General features: G+C 37.6%; 2 protein-coding genes across 3 annotated transcripts in view; one reads left to right on the forward strand and one right to left on the reverse strand.

Moving 5' to 3' along the window:
• camk1ga (calcium/calmodulin-dependent protein kinase IGa) lies at nt 1-16,029 on the forward strand. The gene is made up of 12 exons (XM_023282557.3): nt 1-143; nt 1,942-2,053; nt 6,460-6,585; nt 6,866-6,940; nt 7,218-7,356; nt 7,715-7,838; nt 8,706-8,781; nt 9,194-9,306; nt 11,560-11,638; nt 12,005-12,092; nt 12,629-12,981; nt 14,583-16,029. Exons 2-12 carry the CDS (start codon nt 1,968-1,970, stop codon nt 14,644-14,646), a joined length of 1,323 nt encoding a protein of 440 aa, XP_023138325.2. The 5' UTR covers nt 1-143; nt 1,942-1,967; the 3' UTR covers nt 14,647-16,029.
• A 75-nt stretch (nt 16,030-16,104) lies between these two features.
• Nucleotides 16,105-17,988, reverse strand: part of lamb3 (laminin subunit beta 3) — a 28,840-nt gene continuing 26,956 nt past the window's right edge. For both annotated transcript variants that reach the window (XM_023282563.3, XM_055010773.1), the window contains one exon: nt 16,105-17,145. In XM_023282563.3, coding sequence (XP_023138331.1) covers nt 17,006-17,145 — 140 coding nt within the window. In that variant the 3' untranslated portion in view covers nt 16,105-17,005. The remainder of the gene's footprint in view (nt 17,146-17,988) is intronic.

Here is a 17,988-nt window from a genome sequence, read left to right on the forward strand (position 1 = left end):
AGACACTTGAACGCAGCACGTTGTAGGACTGCTGAGGAGATGAATGGACGAAGCTCCGCCCCCTGCTCGTGGACAGCAGCCGTCCACCTGAAGCCGTGAGTCGGGTACATGCACGGATACCTCACCTCTACACCGCTCCTCAGGTAATACATCACTTTTATTACTCTTTTACTATTAGAGGGAGATATTTTTGGGGTGTTTCCCAACCTAATTGGTAAAATGAAGCTGTGCGTAAAATGAACGTGTTGTATCCAAGAGCTGAATCTGATGAACAATCTTTAAACATGAAGCCAATTTCAATGCTGTCCTCACACTAAACCACATTTAATAGCCTATGGTAGTTATATTTTAAATAAAAAGACAAAAATAACGTTGTTTGCTTAACAAAACCCACTCTTGGAGCCACTCTGGACTACGTCAATCACTTAATTTAACACAATGTCAGTTTTAGATGATAGAAGGATTCTGTTCCTCAGTGTGTTACAGAACATGAACTAAAGTTGTGTGTGAATCTCCTTCAGTTTTAATTCTTACTAAATTAAAATTGACTAACTTTTAGAGACTATATACACTAACGTTCAAAAGTTTGGGGTAACAGACAATTTAAAGTTTTCCATGAAAACACAATGTAGCATTAGAACACAGCAGTGATGGTTGCTGGAAATGTTCCTCTGTACCTCTATGGAGATATTCCATTAAAAGTCAGCCGTTTCCAGCTAGAATAGTTATTTACCACATTAGCTATGCCTACACTGGATTTATCATTCATTTAATGTTATCTTCATTGGAAAAAAATACTTTTCTTTCAAAAATAAGGACATTTGTAAGTGACCCCAAACTTTTGAATGGTAGTGTAGCTGTAACAATAAATCTACACCTTAATGAAATGCAATTTTTGGATGCCTTGTCTAATACTGATGCATTTCAGCACATATTTTTGGAAGGTCAAAGCTCATTGGCCTTAAAAGGGCAGAATTATAAAAACAACCCAATTTCTTATCTGTCGGTGAATCAGTTGCTAATCTGTTCCTGCAGCAGACACAATGAAGGAGATGAGAAGAAGGGAGGGTGAGAGGGTGGCTGGGAAGATTAACTAACCACTGCTATTTACCTCTCTAATCCTCTGCTTTTTGGAATCTTGTGTAACTGATAGGTACAAATGGGCTTTGCCCAGTGAGAACTGACCTCAGTCATGGACATGCAACCGTTTATGTAACCAGAACATAAGGGGAAGGTGGGGTCATATGTTAAAGGTTCATACAACAGGGATGGACTTATCCCGAGGTCCTGATCCCACCATTGTCTTCAAGAATATACCCAAAATGCTTTGTATTTTTTGTATTTTAGAGTCTTTATTTTGGCATTTTGACAATGCCTTTTCTGATTATACACTTGTAAACTTGCATTAGAAAAGAAAAAAGGGAACGTTTGCATGCACATGTAATGATCATGTCAAAAATATACATACAGCAACTTGAATGATCAGTTTTGGTGATGAGCCGATTTAAATAGGGCCTCATACAGTCTAGAGATACTCTATCTAGTGTATGAGATGCACTCATTAGACTCAGCCACAGTGGAAACGTCTGAGGAGCTCAGCACAGATCTCAAAAAAACTAATCGTTGAATAAGTCAAGACGGTCACTTGGTGCCGTTTCAAAGCAGCTACTGATCACAAAAACATCTGTGCAAACAGTTCTGGAAACATAGAGTACATGGTAAAGTTGTCTCTAAAACGATCAGGAAGAAAACACAAACTATCACCTGCTGCTGTGAGACAATGAATCTGGATGGTCAAGAGTCAACCAAGAATCACTAAAAATCAGCTCTGCAATGAATTAGAGGCTGGTGTTATACAGGTGTCAGTGTGTTTTACATCGCCATGCTGTGTTTATTTTATCTCCTATGAAATGTAAATAAATGATGCCATCTATGCTTCAGGAGTCTACGGCGACGTCAGAGCCAAGATGGGGCGGAAGGAGATCATCTGCAGCTGGAAGAAGAGCACCAGTAACATCAAGGATGTATTTGACTTCAAGGGAAAAATGGGATCGTAAGTACTGCCTGTGAAAACAAAGACAAACAAGAGGAAGAGAAGGTGTCTGTCTGTGTTACACACTGTGTAAAATGTAATGGAATCTTTTTGAAGTCACGACTCATAAATCTTTTTGTGATGTTAGATGGGGCTGCACAGTGGCTCGGTGGTTAGCACTGTCGCCTTGCAGCTAGAAGATCCCTGGTTTGTGTCCCAGCCGTCCCGGGATCTTTCTGCATGGAGTTTGCATGTTCTCCCTGTTCATGTGTGGGTTTTCTCTAGGTTCTCCAGCTTCCTTCCACAATCCAAAAACATGCTGAAGCTAATTGGTGAATGTTGGTGTGAATGTGAGTGTGATTGTTTGTCTCTGTGTGTAGCCCTGTGATTGACAGGTGACCTTCACCGTAAATCAGCTGGGATAGACTCCAGCCCCCCGCGACCATAAGGAGGATTAAGCAGTGTATAGATGATGGATGGATGTTAGATGGTATAGAGTTTAGACTGCATGTGGGCTTGGTGTATGAGTTGTGGTGACAGTATTCTGCAGATGCAGGCTGGTGCAGAAGCTGTGGAAAGAAGTGACATAGCAGGCACGCTATCATTTGTGATTACAGCTCTGGCTTTTGATTTAGGCATTACGGTGGAGATTTGCTCCAGAGAACATGCTTCCCTCTGGATTTTTTTGAAGAGTAAATGCTAGAATTTGTCATCAAGGATTGGTCCCACAACAAGCAACACGCATTTATTATTATACAAGTTGAGAGGACCAGACTGAGACTGGCCTACAGACTACTGGCAGTCCCTTTTATCTCTTCCTACAGAGCTTGATTTATCAATGGAGGGAAACCTGTGCACACATGATACCTGCAATTCAGTGTTAATAAACTCCAATGAACTTTTATTCTGGTTTATTCCATGTTGACAGTTTATAGTCAGGACATCTCAGCCTCTGCCCTTTCAGTTTTGATCATTCCTTCATTTAGTTTGTCTCTCACTTGCCCAATATATTTATAGAGCTGCAGTTATAAATTGCCTTTAGCAAAATAATTCCTTTTTTTTTTTAAAAAAGAAAAAATAGAATTTAGCATTTCTCTTCAAATAATACAGAGTCAATGAGACTGAAGAAACATTTCGTACCAGGTAATTCACACCCGGATCATTAATAAGCCGCTACAATCACCTGTGACCAGTGGTTGTTAGGTTAACTGCAGGAGCTGTCTACAAAGCTGCTTAAAGTGCTCTGTCTTCAACTGGCTGTGAATGAATCAGGCTTCTGCATGTGTGTGTGTGTGGCTCCTGAGCACTGACGTCAGAGCAGCAGCGCAGGAACATCCTAGCACCACTTCATTATAGGATTAACAGTCTGACTGACTATACTGGTGTATGGTGTTGTATAATGTATATAAGGAGAGGTGGTATGAGCAGGTACAGGTGTGTGTTTGTGCAAACATGAGATAGAGATACAACTGAGTCAGCACATTCATACACATACACTTCATAAATCCATCAGAGCTGGACTGGTATTGCTTTGCATTCAGTTTCAATTGTAAAATGAAGTAGCAAATGAACAGATTTTCTGTGCCATTTTTAAAAAAATACACTTGTGGTTTTTATGTTAGGAGAAGTGTTATTTTTGTTTTCAAAAATATGTTTCAAGGTAGAAAATGCCTCTGAATCAGTCTGTTCACAGGACAGTCAAATTCTCCATTGAAGTCTAAATAATGACTAAATAAAGCCAGCAGATGCACTGCAGAGATGCTCTCAGGTTTATTCAATTCAATTTTCAATTCAATTCAATTTTATTTATATAGCGCCAATTACAGTCAAATTGTCTCGAGACGCTTTACAGAACCCATATGCCTGAACCCCAGCTGATAAGATGGTTTAATTTTGCTTAAATGTAAGATTACATATATGCCATGGATTTGATGATTTTGGATCAGAAATGATTCAAACACTGAAAAACACAAGCAGCAGCTGTCGGTATAGTATGAGTCTAATTCAGAGCATCAATTACAAAACCACCACAGCAAGCACAGGCCAAGGTAGCAACATTGCATTTATAATCTGTGAGTTTGAGCTCTCCATGTGGGTTTGATGTGTTTGAGGTCAGTGCTACAGTATCTCGTGTACAGATGCTCCACTCAGTGGCCAAAATGTCAGATTACTCCTTGACTGCCATCTTAGTGACCCAAAAACTGTTTAAATGATGATTCCCTGCCAAGACTGTCTGGGTTACATGGCACTGATGTCGAGGCAGCCTGGCTTACATTGATTTAACACTGCATGCCACTGCAGTCTTCAGATATATGCTACAAGAGGTTCAGGTTATGTGGTTGTCCTTAATTAAAGGCTGGTAGGCACTTTCATATGCAATACTGCCTGACAACGCAGTCAAAGCACATTTGGGTTATTAATGCACTCAGTTAGGTTATACAAGTGCATTTATATACACATAGAATACTCATTTGTAAAATATTACAAGCAGTGATACATAATTCTAAAATATTTTTTTAGAATTTACTCACATTATAACATAATAAGAAAGTTAGATTAAAAACAGGCAATTAGTTCATTACCAACTGCAGGAAAAGAGCAAATGAACTAAATGTTAAAGCTGCTGTTGAACATGCTGCACGTAACAAGCTACTAAGTATGGCCTTCACAAATTCAAACTGATGCTGAGTGGAGTTCAATGACCAGAAAATCACTGGATCAGCATTGCAGAGCTACAGCAGCTGAAGCCTTGGAGCAGTTATTAGAGCCCATTCAGAATTACAGGAAGTCCCATGACTCTATCTGTGCTCAAATCATCTATATTACAAATGTGGGATATAAGTATTTACATCCATAGATCTTGCAGAACTGCATGATCTTGACTGTCAACATCTTACATACCTCAGTGCTGCCACATACCTTTAACTAACATTTTGTGTACAGATAAATTTGAATAATCTTGCAGTATTTTCACTGTCATATAATAAAAGGTATTGCGTTAACATAACCCAAGGACACTTTTAAAGCTGGTAAAATGAAACAACAAAAGCAAAAGAAACCATTAACTAAAGTGTTACACTTCTAGTTTAAGGGGCTTACTGTTTGTAGATCTGAGGTCCTGCTATGTCAGGGGTGTCAATGATGTGATGTGGTCCGTGGTCCAAAACCGGCCCTCCAGAGGGTCCAATCCGGTCCGTGGGACGACTTTGTACAATGTAAAAATTTCAGAGAAGACATTAACTGCAGATTCTAAATTTGTAAAACTATAAATCTTAAATAATTTCCTGACCATGACAAGTTGTTTTGATCATACAGTAAAATACTAGATTGCTCGTTGTTCTTTTGCCATTCTGTGGCTCGTTTTTGTGATAGTTTGTCTTTTTTTTGTCTGACTTTTGTCGTTTGTCTCATGTTTTTGTTGTTTTGTGTTTCTTTTTTGTCTCGTTTGTGTTTTTTGTCTTATTTTTGTCATTTTGTGTTTCACTTTAGTCATTGTTTTGTGTGCCGTTTTTGTCATTTTGTAGTTTTTTTGTCTCGCTTGTGTATTCTATTTTTTTGGCATTTTGTTTCTCGCTTTTGTAATTTTTTGTCTCGTTTTTGTCGTTTGTCCACTTTTTTTGTCACTGTAATGTTTTTGTCTAATTTTATGTTTTGTTTCATGTCATTTCTCTCATTTTTTGTCATTTTGTTTCTTGCTTTTGTCGTTTTGTATCTCATTTTTGTAATAATTTGTCTTGCGTTTGTTGTTTTTTGTCTTTTTTTTGTCTGACTTTTGTCGTCTTGATCATAAAGTGCTATATAATTCAGGTCCAGATATCTGTGACTAAATGTTTTGTTCCTTTCTAGATAAACTGTCATCTGTAAGTTATAATGTGTAAATGATCAACTGAGGCATAATGTTGTTGAAATGTAATTTATTTTTCTTAACAAATTTCAGTTTGTTCATAATGTTTTGTAAAAAGATAATTCCTTGAATGTGAACGTTTCCAGAACATACTTTTAAAAACTAAAACAAAGGAAATATTGGAGTTGTGGTTATTTATAGGTTATTATGCTGTGATTTTACTGGTCTGGCCCGCTTGAGATCAAATTGGGCTGAATGTGGAACCTGAACTTGAATGAGTTTGACACCTCTGTCCTATGTGACATGTGCAGTTAGATGCTATATTTCCTTAGTAACATTTAGTAGCAAATGCATCTTGCTAAGTGGAGGAGTATTTGCAGATAATAGTCTCTGTTTTGTGAGGAAGTGAGAGAACTGAAGCAGAAATAAAACTACTTCTATCAACACTAAAAATCATAATACGCAAACAACATATAAAGAAGGTTGTATTCATTATAGTTTGATATGTCTCAGCATGTCTATAGACTGGCTTCTTTGCCATAATTCTAACTTTAGTTTCTTTATCTTTGCTGTTTTTGTGCAGGGGGTCTTTTTCAGAGGTTTTTATGGTGAGAGAAAAGAAAACAGGGCAACTATATGCCCTGAAATGTCTGAAGAAAAAACACCTTGCTTATAGCAACCTGGAAAATGAAATCAAAGTGCTGAAGAGGTAAAACACACACACTTGCACACACATTCATGCTGTTGATTTCTATTAGATTCTAGCCAGTAGAGAGTAGTGCAGCAGCAGTGTTGTACTCCATATGAATTCAATGTGGACTTTCTCCTTCAGTATGTTTTATTTTACACGTAGTGACTTCCTAATGTATCTTAAAAACAGTCTACTCTACAAAAAAGATTTCCAACACAACATCTGGAAACACTGTAAACAGGCAACATTCACCACAGAGGACTGCAGATAACTCTTATTCTCTTTCTTTATATTTCAGAATAAAGCACGAGAATGTGGTGGGACTAGAGGATTTCTATGAGAGTCGAACACACTACTACCTGGTCATGCAGCTGTAAGTGGACTCACTATTATCACATTTCCCCACAAAATATCACAATGCGGTATTGGCAGAGGGTCTCATACTGACTGCAATAAAATATGACAATAGCATGCAGTCATAGGATAATGTGTGTTTCTTGTATTATAGTATGTTTTCTCCCCTTTAATTTATTCTCAAGTCACGGTGAAGTTAAAAACATCCCAAACAAACTACAGTTATAGAATCACATTCATTATCAGAACTAATTTTGAGAAGTTACAAGTCGTCCTTGTTGCCTGTGTGTGTGCAGGGTGTCAGGCGGGGAGCTATTTGATCGCATTTTAGACAAGGGGGTTTACACTGAGAAGGATGCCAGCAAAGTGATCAAACAGGTGCTGCAGGCAGTCAGCTACCTGCACGAAAACAGCATTGTGCACAGGGACCTTAAGGTAAGACACACACAGCTACACGATGAAAAATACCTTCACCCAGAAGTAAAATTAAAATTTCCCATGTTAGCACATCTGTTAATCTGTTTGTGGTTTTATTACATTTTAGCATCTAATTATTGTCATGATAACATGTAATAAAAACCTCTGACAAAGTTATACCATCATAAAATTTAACATTTTTACAGCTTACAATTGGTCAACATGGCGAAGGCTAATACTCATATGACATCTACTCCCAGTGCATTTAATTGGGGGAAAAAATGGACATGTGGATATTATCCAGGTTGGAGTTGGATGACAACTGTTCACACCTCTTCCTCTTCCTTTGTGTCTCTCTGCCATCTTCTTTGAGCAGCCGGAGAATCTGCTGTACTACAACACAGATGAGAATGCAAAGATTATGGTCAGTGACTTTGGTCTGTCGAAGACGCTGGAGCATGGTGTAATGTCTACAGCCTGTGGTACACCCGGATATGTTGGTGAGTGCGTGAGGAAGGGCATACACGTCAAGCTTTTGCTAACATTTCTCTTCTTTGTATACCTGGTGGTTTAAATAGTAAGTACAAGAACACAGCTAAAAATTCAAATTTTCTTCTTGGAATAGTTGAAGATTGAATTCTAATTGTTATTTATGTAAAAGGTCTTTCTGTTGCGATACCCTACTTATGAATTGTGAAAGTTACTAAGAGGAATCAGTACGTTCCAATTCATGGTGTGTATGCTAGTCTCCTTAAAAGTTTGTTAAGTTTAAAAAAAAAATTAACTGATCAGCACAGGTGTCCAGACCTCAAGTACTTAAAATCAGAGCAAATATAAGATACTATATATTATTACAGAAGTAAGTACACCCTTGCTTATTATCAAATGTAGAACAAGAAAAGCACTCAGAGCGCAGTACTCTGCCAAGGCTGATCAGCCTTTGTATCATTTACAATGGATGAAAACTTTAATAAATTTGTGGCAGAAATCATGGCACCACAGAATGTGTCCATTTTAGTGCCACTGTGCTGCTATCTCTCAGTGACACAGACATCTTTAACAAATCCATGGATCCAGATTTTAAGCTGCATCACTGCCAAAATCTAATCACTTGGTCCTTGTGTCATTTCAGACCTTCACTGAAAATTTCAAGTTTCAAGACTAATTTATATGGTTGTTTCCAGAATATGTTCAATTTTATGTACTTAGAGTAATCTTGCTTTAATTGTCATTTTCACACTGTTATCATACTACAGTTACGTTTCTGCAGCTGGACATCAGTAGTGGAATTATTTAATGTTCAATTGTGTTTATTGTTCTCTCTTCTCTATTTAATGCAATACTTACTGTTGTGTGTCCTTCTACAGCCCCTGAAGTTTTGGCTCAGAAACCCTACAGCAAAACAGTGGACTGCTGGTCCATTGGAGTTATCACTTACATTCTGTAAGTATATTTCTGTTCTCCAACAACAACATAGCACTTACACTTTATATACTGATGATTACTGGAGAACTGACAGAATCCATTCAGGAGAAGGTCAATAATGTTCTAAATGTCAGAAACACGTGTCTTGTGGATATAAAGAAATACAGTACATACTACAGCATATTCTGAGAAATCCTAATTTTTCTGTTAGCGGTGGAATGGTACTATGCACTACAGTACCCATGAGCCTCAGTGCCTAAAGGAAATTACACCAAATTCGTGAAACTACGTTCATCACACATTTCTAACTCTTGAACTGGAAGCACAACACTTCATCATTGCTGCTGATGTAACCCGAAGTTGATCCAAAATATTGCTTGACAAAAGGTGGATGTGAAGTTCTTTGCTGAGTCACCTCTGTGTGCTGCAGGCTCTGTGGCTACCCTCCGTTCTTTGAAGAGAATGAGACGCGTCTATTTTCAAAGATTATGAGGGCTGAGTACGCCTTTCATTCACCCTTCTGGGACGACATCTCTGAGTCAGGTATGAAAACGGTACAAAGCGCTTCACTGCTCAGTCCTCAGCAATGAAACTCTTTTGCTGTTTCCTTCATTTCTCTTCACTGCAATTGACTTGGACTTAATTTTGTGCTTGTGTCATTTAAATTCCAAAATTTAGGATTGGAAATTGCTGAGCACCTATAGTGATCTTGGTAATGAGTTTAATGTTTGAGTGACTAATTTTCTGTTTGTTCTCTGTCTAACTTGCATCTAAGTTGTGATATATCTGGCAGTTTTAATATAAATCCTGAGATTTGTGCTGTGACTTGCCTCTAAAGCCCGAAATTGGCTCTGGATGTTTCACAAAATGGGAAACAAGTGGTGTCATTATTGTGGTTGGCTGTGGTGTTAGCTAAGTATAGAGCAGGATTTGTTCATATAGTCCTAGAGATTAACCAGAAATAGACGGACATCATCTCCAGTTACAGCAGTTTGACCTGCTGGATTAGGTTAGATGTAATACTACAGAAACTTATGGACAAGAGAAGCTCTCACCTGAATACGGGATTAATTTATTTGTATTAAGAGACATGTCAACTGTCGTCCTAACCTAAACAAAAAAATTAAGATTTCATTTTTTTCTGTGCAGTACAGGCCCAACAGAAAAATGTTTTCATTCACCTGCTTTTAGGTCTAGTGTGAAACTACCAATAATAAAGTAATGTAACGGAAATGAAAACATGAACATAGAGATGAGAGACAGCTGTCAGTGGGCTGATGCAAATAAATGCTTTAAAGACACATTACTTTGCTAGACCCTCTTTCAATCATACTTTGTTTTCAGCTGCATAGCTGGAGCATCAGCATAGCGCTGCCAGCCACTGCTACATGCCTCGACCCACCAGACTGTAGGAAGTTCTAGCACATCGCAGTGGCCACAGCCAGAGACATTAGGATGGTGCAAAGAAATTATTTTATAAATGCTAGATTGGGTGTGAAGAGGCTATACAATTATCTAATATATTAGGAGAAGGCAACAGGTAGATTATGGGTTTGGTCAAATGGAGCATTATATTGTAGTAGATGATTTTTAACTTTAAACTGAAAAAAAAACATGGAATATAACAGTATGAAGCGGTGGAGGATACTCTGTGTAGCAATATAAATGTATTTTAGTTAAATAGTTTATACTGTTTATTCTAAATTATAAAGTTCTTTACTACATAAAAGAATTTATTCAATTTCTAATTATGGACTGTTGGTATTAGTAGTGGCCTTGGTGTGGTTAAATAAAAATAAACTGACCTTCAATGCTGTAATTATCCTCCCTCTTTAGAATGCTTTAAAGTAAAACATTTCACTTGAGCTGGAATGTCTCATCTTTTGCGCTCATTTGAGTTTTTTTTTCTTTCTTTTTTTGCTTACTTTAGAAATGTCTAAACTTGTTTATAATTCATTTTGTATTATCGGTTTTTGGATGCTTTGTAATGTGGCTGTATTTACTTTCAGGATAATGTTATTAAGCATAACAGTAGTAAATGAAACACTGGCTGAGCTCATACTGATGCTGTAGAGCCCTTTTTGCTCTCAACACCCTCAGTTCATGGTGTCAGGGATTATACAAAACACTGGAAGCTTTCATCTGAGATTTGGCTCCATGTCGGCACAGTAGTATCACATCATTTCTGTAGATTGGTCAGCAATACATTGATGTTGTAAATCTCTTATTCTACCGTATCCCAAAAGTCTTCTACTGGATCTAGATCTACTGACTGATGAGGCCACTGAAGTGACTGTCACGTTCATGAAACCGGTTTGAGACAACAGCTACTTAGTGCCAGTGTGGTTAATGCAGCACTTCCTGGCTGATATGAGCGGAACCTGAAGTGGTCTTCTGCTGTTGGAGTCCATTCAAGGCTGGACATGTTATGAGTCTGAGCTGTTTTTCTCCTGAGCTACTATAGCCTTTCTGTCAGCTCCAACCAGTCAGACCATTCTACTCTGATCTCTGTCATCAACAGGCTCTTTCAATCTACAGACCTGTTTGAACATTAACTGTATCTTCTGACATGTATCTCCATGAATCTGTGTTACACTGCTAACATGCTGCATGAATAAGCAGATGCATAGGTTTTCCTCATAAAGGGCTTGGTGTGTATATCTTTAAGTTGGAACATGTGCAGTGTTACAGTAGGGTATCAGTTATACAATAATAACAATATTGTATGCTTGTGTCAGGTCACTGAAGTGAGCCTGTAATCAGTTGGTAACAGCTGTCCATGTCATGTGTCAACAGCCAAAGACTTTATCAGGAATATGATGGAGAAAAACCCCACAAAACGCTTCACCACCGAACAGGCGCTCAGACACCCCTGGTTAGTCCTTCTCTCTGCCACACACAAATACATACACTACCGTTCAAAAGTTTAGGGTCACCCAGGCAATTCCATTAGAACACAGAAGTGATGGTTGCTGGAAATGTTCCTCTGTACCCCTATGGAGATATTCCATTAAAAATCAGCTGTTTCCAGCTACAATAGTCATTTACCACATTAACAATGTCTACACTGGATTTATCATTCATTTAATGTTATCTTCATTTAAAAAAAAAAAATCCTTTTCTTTTTTAAAAAATAAGGACATTTCTAGTGACTCCAAACTTTTGAACGGTAGTGTATATACACATTTTTTGGTCTTTCCCCTCCACTCCCCACCACTTTATGTCTCTTACTTGATTACAGGATTGCTGAAGATACAGCTAAAGACTTAGACATTTATCAGTCTGTCTGTGAACAGATGGAGAGAAACTTTGCCAAATCTAAATGGAAGGTAAGTGAGACTACTGCTGGCACCAACACAAGCTGAGCTCAGGATTGGTTTAAGAAGTGTTCATGCACAATTTAGTATCATCAGTTCCACCTAACCACGGCTGCTGTTCTTTATAAAAGAAAAAAAGAAAAACGCCTGCATTTTCCAGTTAGCTTTAACGCCTATAGTAGAAAGTCTTTTCTAATAAAGAGATGACAAATGGGTCAGTATTAATTATAGGGATCTAAGCTAAAGTGGAGCATATAGAAGTATAAATTTCAAGTACAGTGTCAAAGTGCTGTCAAACGTTGTAAACTCTGTATTGACAGTTGACAGTACAATTTAACATCTAAATATATCATTAGTAAGTTTTCAAAATGTACAAATTGACTTAAAATTGAATAAATTATTCAGGATTCCATCACATAACCATTGCATAGGCTGAGAACATCCCAGACAAATTGGAGGACTGTGTTTTTACTAATTAAAACCAATTTCAAGTTAGACACAGGCAGCCTCAGTGTAATCACCTTTCTTTGTGTGTGAATCTCCAACAGCAAGCCTTCAACGCAGCCTCAGTAATCAACCACATGAAGAAACTGCATATGTCCCACAGTGAGACCACCCCGTCCCCCCTCTCCCTGCCCAACATAATAGTTCATACGTCCTCTCCGGATGGCTTGGAGCCACTGACACCCGGCCACGATGAGGATGACCCCCTTGACCCCAACGGGAATCCTGTCCATGCTGCCAGTCATCTTTCCTGCCACAAGTGTGAGTCGAGCAGAGGTGTCTGTCCAGCACTGAGAGCGAGTCATAGCGAACCTGGCAAGCCCCTGACCATCGATGAGTCAAGAGAAGTTTATAACTTCCATTCAGAGAGTGACGTTGCTTTCAGGCCATCTGAAAGGTGAGAGCTGCTGGAAGAGTTTACATGTCAGATTTAGATGTCATGAAAGAAAAATAAGACAAAGACGATACAAACTATAGTAATTTAGATATGGAGCCATGAAGTGACAGAATGGAAATCATGACAGTTCATCAGTTTTTAACAATTCAAACTGCATTTGTAGCTATTCCACGTATTTTACCAGATCTACAGTACGGTGAAAAAGTATAAAAAGATATCTCCAATTTTTGCAGATTTGTCACACTTAAATGTTTCAGATCATCAAACAAATTTAATTATGAGACAAAGAAAAACCCAAGAAAACACAAAATACAGTTTTGAAATGATGAAGGGATTCATTTTTTGAAGGAAAAAGTCTGTCAAGTCCCACCTTGTCCTATGTGAAAAACAAATTGTTTCCAATCTACCAAATGACAAAGTCATTGACATTTATCAATCTGGAGGGTTACACACAGTTAGAGACATTATCCACAAATGGAGAAACATGGAACAGTGGTGAACGTTCCCTAAACCTTGACCTAAAGCTCAATACAAATGTGTTATGCAGCAAGACAATGACCCAAAGTCCACCTCTGAGTGGCTCAAAAAGAACAAAATGAAGGTTCTGGAGTGGCTGAGTTAAAGTCCAGACTTGAATCCAACTGAAATGCTGTGTCAAGATCTTAAAAGGGTAGTTCATGCTGGAAGCTCATCTAATGTGGCCAAATTCAAACTATTCTGTTGAGAAGAGTGGGCCAGAATTCCTCCATGGTGATTAAAAGACTGATCACAAGCTATCACACCAACATCTTGGTGAATTACTCAGACTTACGTTTTGATGAAACTAACAGAGCTAAAAGGTGAAACTCAAGAATTAAAGTGAAGAAAAAACAGTTCACTGCTTTTGCATGAAATTATTTACTATTTTTCACAGTCACATTTCGTGCAACAAGTTACCAATTGCATTTTCTCTAACATTCTCTGATTTTTAGTTTGGATAAAATGATATGAAATGAGGCTACAGTCATTTACCACCTGTCACTGAGGATTTTGTTTTATGAGTCAGTGGTGCTCAGCACCATTTTCCACACTGAGGTTTGCTGGGGCAAAAACCTGTGGGTGGATGGTACCAAGAGACTCAATGAACTTATTCAAAGGGTTGGCTTTGTCCTTGGATTAGAAAATGCTGACCAACACTTAATCACTTTATTCGAAAAATCCCCTGCTTTAACGTCATTTCTATGGAAACATCAGTAGGGGGCACTGCCGCACACAGAATTCTGCTGCAGGGCAGAACACTCTGCTCCTGGTGCAATATAACTGTACTACTAGAACATACACAAGATACAAATATGAAGCTGTAAAATAGTCCCTCTTCTTCTGCTGCAGGGCAGTACAGGTCCTCTTTCTGCTGAATGTTTTATTTAGAAATTTCATTTAATTTAAAAAAAAAAAACATAATTTATGCAACTATTACACAACAATTTCCCTGTGAGAATCATTAAAGTTTTTCTCAGTTTATTCTGTACCTCCAGCCAGAGAAAGTCACCTGCATTTGCACTCATTATGTTATTGTTCCTGTTCATTATTCTAATGAATGGTGTGTGTTTGATGCGTTGCAGCCTGGATGCTGTGGCTCAGAGGACGGACCAGCCGCTTCAGTCTGGAGTGTGTTCTGTCATGTGATTTACTAACTGTCCTGACATGAATCCTGTGCAGGTAAACAGGCCTCTCTCCCTGTGTTTGAATTTCAATGCAGGCTACACAGATTCCCATCTTATACTTGCCTGTAACTGATAACTCCTTTTTAAAAATCCTTCAAAAATTATTGTTTTTTTTTCTTTTGTTTGAGTGGATTGCACTCAGTGGCCTCCCTCTTTCTCACATTTGCGGCACAGTTTTTTCATTTCTGTTGTGGTATTCTGCTGCAGAAAACACACCCATCAACAGACGTACACCACCGTTCAAAAGTTTGGGGTCACTTAGAAATGTCCTTAGTTTTGAAAGAAAAGCATGTTTTATCAATGAGGATAACATTAAATGAATGATAAATCCAGTGTAGACATTGTTAATGTGGTAAATGACTATTGTAGCTGGAAACAGCTGATTTTTAATGGAATATCTCCATAGAGGTACAGAGGAACATTTCCAGCAACCATCACTCCTGTGTTCTAATGCGACATTGTGTTAGCTAATGGTGTTGAAAGGCTCACTGATGATTAGAAAACCCTTGTGCAGTTATGTTAGCACATGGAGAAAAGTGGGAGTTTTCATGGAAAACATGGAATTGTCTGGATGACCCAAACATTTGAACGGTGGTGTACATGGATGACACAATATCTTTACTGTAACAAAGACTGTAAATGACTGTTTATACGGCAAACGTCACAAATCAACTGACCAAAGCAGAAATTCATCATTTCAAATTCCTACATGCATATCTAAAGACGTTTATTTTCTCAAAAGTATCATTAATTGTGTATAACTGTCAATATGTAACTATCTTACTGGAATGTATTCATTTAAATTAGACTTAGGTGTCATGCAATGTATAACCTGATATATGTTTGGGTTTTTTTAGTTCTATTTTGAATATCTTGGCTAAGCTTTGAATTCTGATAACTTCAGAGTAATATCATTTGTATAGTGTGTATATCTTTGTTAAGGTACCTATTTAATTTTGAAATCGAGCACTATAAAATAATCTGGGAATGTATCTTTACCTGTAGGAAGATGTTTGGTCATGTATTATTATTTTGCCGATCATGATTATGCGGATGGATTTTAGTCCAGTTTCCACTTTTCAGTAAGATGATGGACTCAAAATGTTCTTTTTCTTCCTGAGATTAAACTTTATTTTGAGGTGGAGTCATGGACACACAGCATTGAGGTCTTTCTCTGGGTTTTCTCTGATATGTCTATAAGCTGTTCTCTGTACTGATCAAGTGCCACAAGCTGGTGTAAAGATGGTGTCAATGCTAGTGATGTCACTGATGACTGAATTCATACATTTAGTGAAATACATGCTTTTTTTGTATTATTTTCTCAATAAATATGCCGTGACTAGTCTTTCTGATTCTTCTCGTGTTGTATGAGCAGCAGTGGCGTCATGCTGGCTTCTCCCATGAAGTCTGAACACACAAATCAAAGTATTACCAGGCATTTATTTAAATACTGCACAAACAGCAGATGCAAAACAGAAAATAAATAATGTAACATTCACCTTTACTCCAAGTCTGAAAACTACACTAAAAATTATAGTGCACCGTTCATCGAGGAATGTATAGCTGCTGACACAGAAGAGTTTGCATAGCTGTCAAAAAGTCAGAAGCTGAGGCATTTTTCAAGATAAAATGCAAATGTTTTAAATGTCAAACTACTTATAATGGCATGAACATGTATACAGTATACTACTGATACAGTCTGATTTGGAAAGGAAACTGAAAATACATCACTTGCCCATTTTCACATTCTTACTGTGAACTTTTTGAAACTTTTCCTGTGAGGTTATTCAAACAAGCTGAACGGTCTTGACTGAAAAAAACTGCTCATAAATTGTTTGTTTGATGATTTCCAGCTGTTCATGGGGAAGTGTGCGTTTGTGAGATTTGATCCCCAAAATGATCATATTCACGTTTCACTCCTTTTGTGCTCAGTTTCTTCCCTAGGGGGTGTTTGTTATGAACACCAGCAAACAAAAACATGAAGTGTTAAAGGACTCAAAAAAATTCAGCATTAATAGTACAGCTGCCAGTGTTATTATACTGTTACAACTATGAAATTACAGGCTAAAAACACTTTAAGACAGAATATTTTAGATTACAGTAGATGATGTAGTGAAGTTCTGTGCCAATAGAAAGCCAAAAATATGCTGCAAATATCTGTTTGTTCCCCATGTAAAGACAGACTGTATCTACTTCAGGTGGAATACATCAGGTCTGAATCACTAATATAATCTGGCTCATACTTAAGAGAAATGTCCGAGGAGGAAAATTGACAGTGACAGTCTATGAGGTGTTGTAGGGACATCTGCACATGATGACTCTCAGCCCTGGCAGGTGCTGAGATCATGGGCTTTCTTTCGAAGTTTTGCCAAAAGGTCTTTAAGTTTGGCATCAAGTCCTTCAAGCTTCGTTGACTTCTGTAGGATTTCATCCTGCAGCCCTCTGAGGGAATCTGCTTTTCCTGGAGAAACATAAAAGGACATGAAGTGATTAAAAGTGCTGTAGTCTAACGGATCCAGAGCTTGCATGGAAGACACAACTGTCATCTCCTTCTGTGGTTTTTATTGACCTCTGTCAACTTGTGCTTTGCAAGTGGGAAACATGGTATGGGTGAAATATATAATTGTGGGACTTTTTGTAACATAGTTGACTTTTTTGCTGTTTTCAGGCCTAAAATCAACATGGCCGCCTATAACCAAACACCACATGGCATTTTTACAGAAAGATTCTTCTAAATATTATATATACAATTGAATAAAATTGACAGTGAAAGTTATTTCTACAGATATTGTAGTAAACCTGTTGACTACTTTATATTAAATAACTCAGAAAGCCTTGGAGTCTGGCCAGTCTTTTATTCAGGAGGAAATGACATCATGTGGAGCAGGTCATGTGATCTGGAATTAACACACTTCCTGGAGAGGTGTTCTTGTAATGGGGAACTCAGTGGAAAGTGATTTCTCGGACACAGATACAATTAGTTATTTTCCATATAAAATTTGATATACTGCCAAAAAAGAAATATCTGTCATGATTATCTCAACTTAATAAAAAGAACACAATCCAAACTATTTCTGAATCAGCTCATTTTATTATTGTTTAGCTCATTAGAAGGTGATTGTTATTAAGTTCAGATGGTTATTTAGTTAACATTTTAGTGATATCCAGTCATTTTTATTAATAAGTGGTTATTTCCATAATAAATAATTATGGAATTTGTAAAGACATGATCATAACAAACATAAATATATATAAATATTTTTTACTTTTAATAAAAATGTATGCAGATATATCCCATGGACGT

Source organism: Amphiprion ocellaris, chromosome 5, assembly GCF_022539595.1.
Source record: "Amphiprion ocellaris isolate individual 3 ecotype Okinawa chromosome 5, ASM2253959v1, whole genome shotgun sequence".
Classification (NCBI taxonomy): domain Eukaryota; kingdom Metazoa; phylum Chordata; class Actinopteri; family Pomacentridae; genus Amphiprion; species Amphiprion ocellaris.

Excerpts from the sequence above, each read along its gene's own strand:
- camk1ga (XM_023282557.3), top strand. The coding sequence starts at position 1,968 with ATGGGGCGGAAGGAGATCATCTGCAGCTGGAAGAAGAGCACCAGTAAC. Across the intron at positions 2,054-6,459 it reads TTCAAGGGAAAAATGGGATC|GGGGTCTTTTTCAGAGGTTT; the intron begins GTAAGTACTGCC and ends GTTTTTGTGCAG. Across the intron at positions 7,357-7,714 it reads TTGTGCACAGGGACCTTAAG|CCGGAGAATCTGCTGTACTA; the intron begins GTAAGACACACA and ends TTCTTTGAGCAG.